The sequence below is a fragment of the Pteropus vampyrus genome, unplaced genomic scaffold (genome assembly GCF_000151845.1).
Source record: "Pteropus vampyrus isolate Shadow unplaced genomic scaffold, Pvam_2.0 Scaffold192, whole genome shotgun sequence".
Lineage (NCBI taxonomy): Eukaryota > Metazoa > Chordata > Mammalia > Chiroptera > Pteropodidae > Pteropus > Pteropus vampyrus.
In genome coordinates this window covers 1,376,027-1,378,612 of record NW_011888973.1, presented here as the reverse complement: position 1 = coordinate 1,378,612, position 2,586 = coordinate 1,376,027, and the positions used below count along the sequence as shown (strand labels likewise).

Sequence of the window (2,586 nt, the reverse complement as noted above, 5' to 3'; positions counted from 1 at the left end):
GACGCGCTGCAGGCCGTGAAACTGCAGTGCATCAGCAAAACGGTGGAAAGCCAGCTCTACACCAACCCAGGTGGGTGCCACGTCTCCCTGCCTCGGGGCTGCAGAAGCAGTTCCAAGAAGGACACCGGAAACTGCTTTCTCCAAAGCCTCGTGTGCTTGGATGGTAGAATAAAGTTATCAAGTGGCCCAGTACAAAAACATGGCTATTAAAACTTTATTTCTAGAGAGAATGAAAACCCTAACGATTAAATTATGACCTAATCACAACTAGTTGTGGTGTAGGACGTGCTTTCTCGTTACAGATTTTATTTCTTTTTATGTTCGACAAAACTTAGCGTTTTCGTCCAGAGATGCTTACAGGGGTCTGATTTGATCCTTGTTTTTCTCTTAAACGATTTCTATCAATTTGTGCTCTGAAACTGGGTGAAGGTTTTGATGGATTGTTCTTTTTTATTTTATGCTAATGGAAAATGACTAAGTTAGCAGTTACTAAATTGATTTTGTCACATCTCTTATTAAATCCCATTGCTTCTTGTTTTCTTTTAGTTTTTCTGGAGATTAAATATAATCTCATAGAGTTTAAGAAGTTTCTATCAGTATTATAAAATATAAAAAAAATTATTCTATTGAGAATTATCTTTCCATATGAATGCATGCATACGTGTGTATAATACGTTTGAGATAGGGTTTCAAATATGGTAAACTAACCTTTTTTCTCATTCTTTTAATGTAAAACATTTTAGACATACAGAAGAATAGAACATGCGAGTAAATCATTAACAAATCTTAACAATATCAAGTATTTGCTTTAGGTCTTTTATCTAGAAATTCGTCATTATAGCTTCACCCAGGTCTACTGTGTATATTCATTTCCTTCAGAGAAATTCCACTCTCTGAGACTTCCATTCTTGTCTTCTGTGCCTTTATTATATAGATATAAAAACATAGTATGTTTTCGTCTTTTAGTCTTCAGGTGACATTATGTTGTGTGTCATTCCGCAGAGTGCTTTTTTGGCTAAAATTAGACTGTCGTACTTATCCATGCTACACTAGATGTAGCTACTGTTCTTTCATTTTCTTACTGTTGTAAAGTATTCCATTGAGTGAATTTATCATGGTTTATATTTTTTTTTTGTTGTTGGCCGTTCGTTTTTTTTTATTTTTCTGAAATAAACAATGTTTCCAATAGTTTAAAAGTAAGTTCCACCTTCTGATTTCTCCCCATAAAAACCCACCTCATCCCAGAGAAACGGTATTTCTCGGAGAGGTTTTTACACGCTGCCCCTCTGAGCCATGGATGATGGGGCGCAGCTGTCTACATGGAAGATGGGGTGTCGGAGGGAAGAGGAGACGTGCCATGCAAGTGGCAGGCTCCGCAGATGGTGTCAAAGAACAGGGCAGGATGTCCCAGCCTGTGGCTAAGGGGACAGCGTGACTCGCAACCAGGGCCGTGGCACAGCTCGTGAGAACAGGCAGCTTAGGCCTAACTGGAGCGGGAGAAAGGGACAGCGTGGAGCTGCGTGGCCACGGGCACGGCGGGACGCGCAGGATTGCAGGAACAGGTTCCAGCTGCCGTCCGCCGAGCGCCTCACGCTCCGCGTCTCACGGTTCTGTGGACAGAGACAAAATGCTTGTCACCGGTGCCAGCGGAGCTGCGTCCCTTTGTGGGGCGTCCAGGGGAGAACCCGGTCTCCTGCCTTTTGTGGGTTCCAGAGGCCACCCCGCAGCCCGGGCTTCTGGCCGCTTCGTCGCTGAAGCAGCGGGGGTATCTTCAACGCTCGCTGCAGCCACAGGCACCGCGTTGTCGGGGCAGACGGGACCGGGGTGAGAGATTTGCCCGCATGCTGTCTTTTTTTTTTTTTTAAGTATATATTGGTTAAAACCATGTTAGGAACCGTGAAGCTTCTTAGAGAAGTACTTGGAAAGGGGCTTCTTTGGAAAACAATTTTCCATCTTCCCCTAGAAGAGACAAAGATAAAATTGGGTATTTTGGCTAATGCATCCCCTCTGAAAATAGAATTTAAGATGAAAAATAGGCCTCGCCAAAATCATAGTTGACCCTATGTTTTATCTGTGGCGTTTGAAAGGAAATGGACATCCCGGGGCCGCCCAGGCCCCCGCTTACCTTTGCTGTCCTGCGTCGCCTCGGGGCTTTCCCGCACTGATTGTCGTGAGCAAGCACATGACTGTGGGGAGGGGGAGGCTCTTCATGTCCTACAAGCGACTCGTCCACATTTGCGCAGATTTTTCGGGGGCGGGAGCGGGGCCGGGATGTGTCTTGTTTCCGGTGCCGTGGTTTGTGTTGGGCATAGCCGCGTTCTCGGGCGGTCCAGGCCGGACGCCCACACATGGGAAGGGACGTGACCACGCGCATCCAGCTCGCTGCCCATCTAAGCTAAACCCAGAGGCGGGAGTGTCGCTCGCCCTCTGTCGCCTCTCACGTCCGGCAGAGCTCGTGGTTTGGCTCATTCCTTTTCCGTTCATCTAACTAATGTTCATTGTGGGCAGACCCCACTCTAGGTATTACGTGAGAAATATTGTAGCAAACGGAAAAGGTAACAGACGCTGCCTTCCGTCGGCTTACGG

The 2,586-nt window shown here is 46.2% G+C and overlaps 1 protein-coding gene across 1 annotated transcript in view; it reads left to right on the top strand.

The window, feature by feature from the left end:
* DOCK4 (dedicator of cytokinesis 4) overlaps positions 1 to 2,586 on the top strand; it is a 274,845-nt gene that overhangs the window by 169,450 nt on the left and 102,809 nt on the right. Inside the window, exon 24 of the mRNA XM_023537457.1 lies at positions 1 to 70. Coding sequence (XP_023393225.1) covers positions 1 to 70 — 70 coding nt within the window. The remainder of the gene's footprint in view (positions 71 to 2,586) is intronic.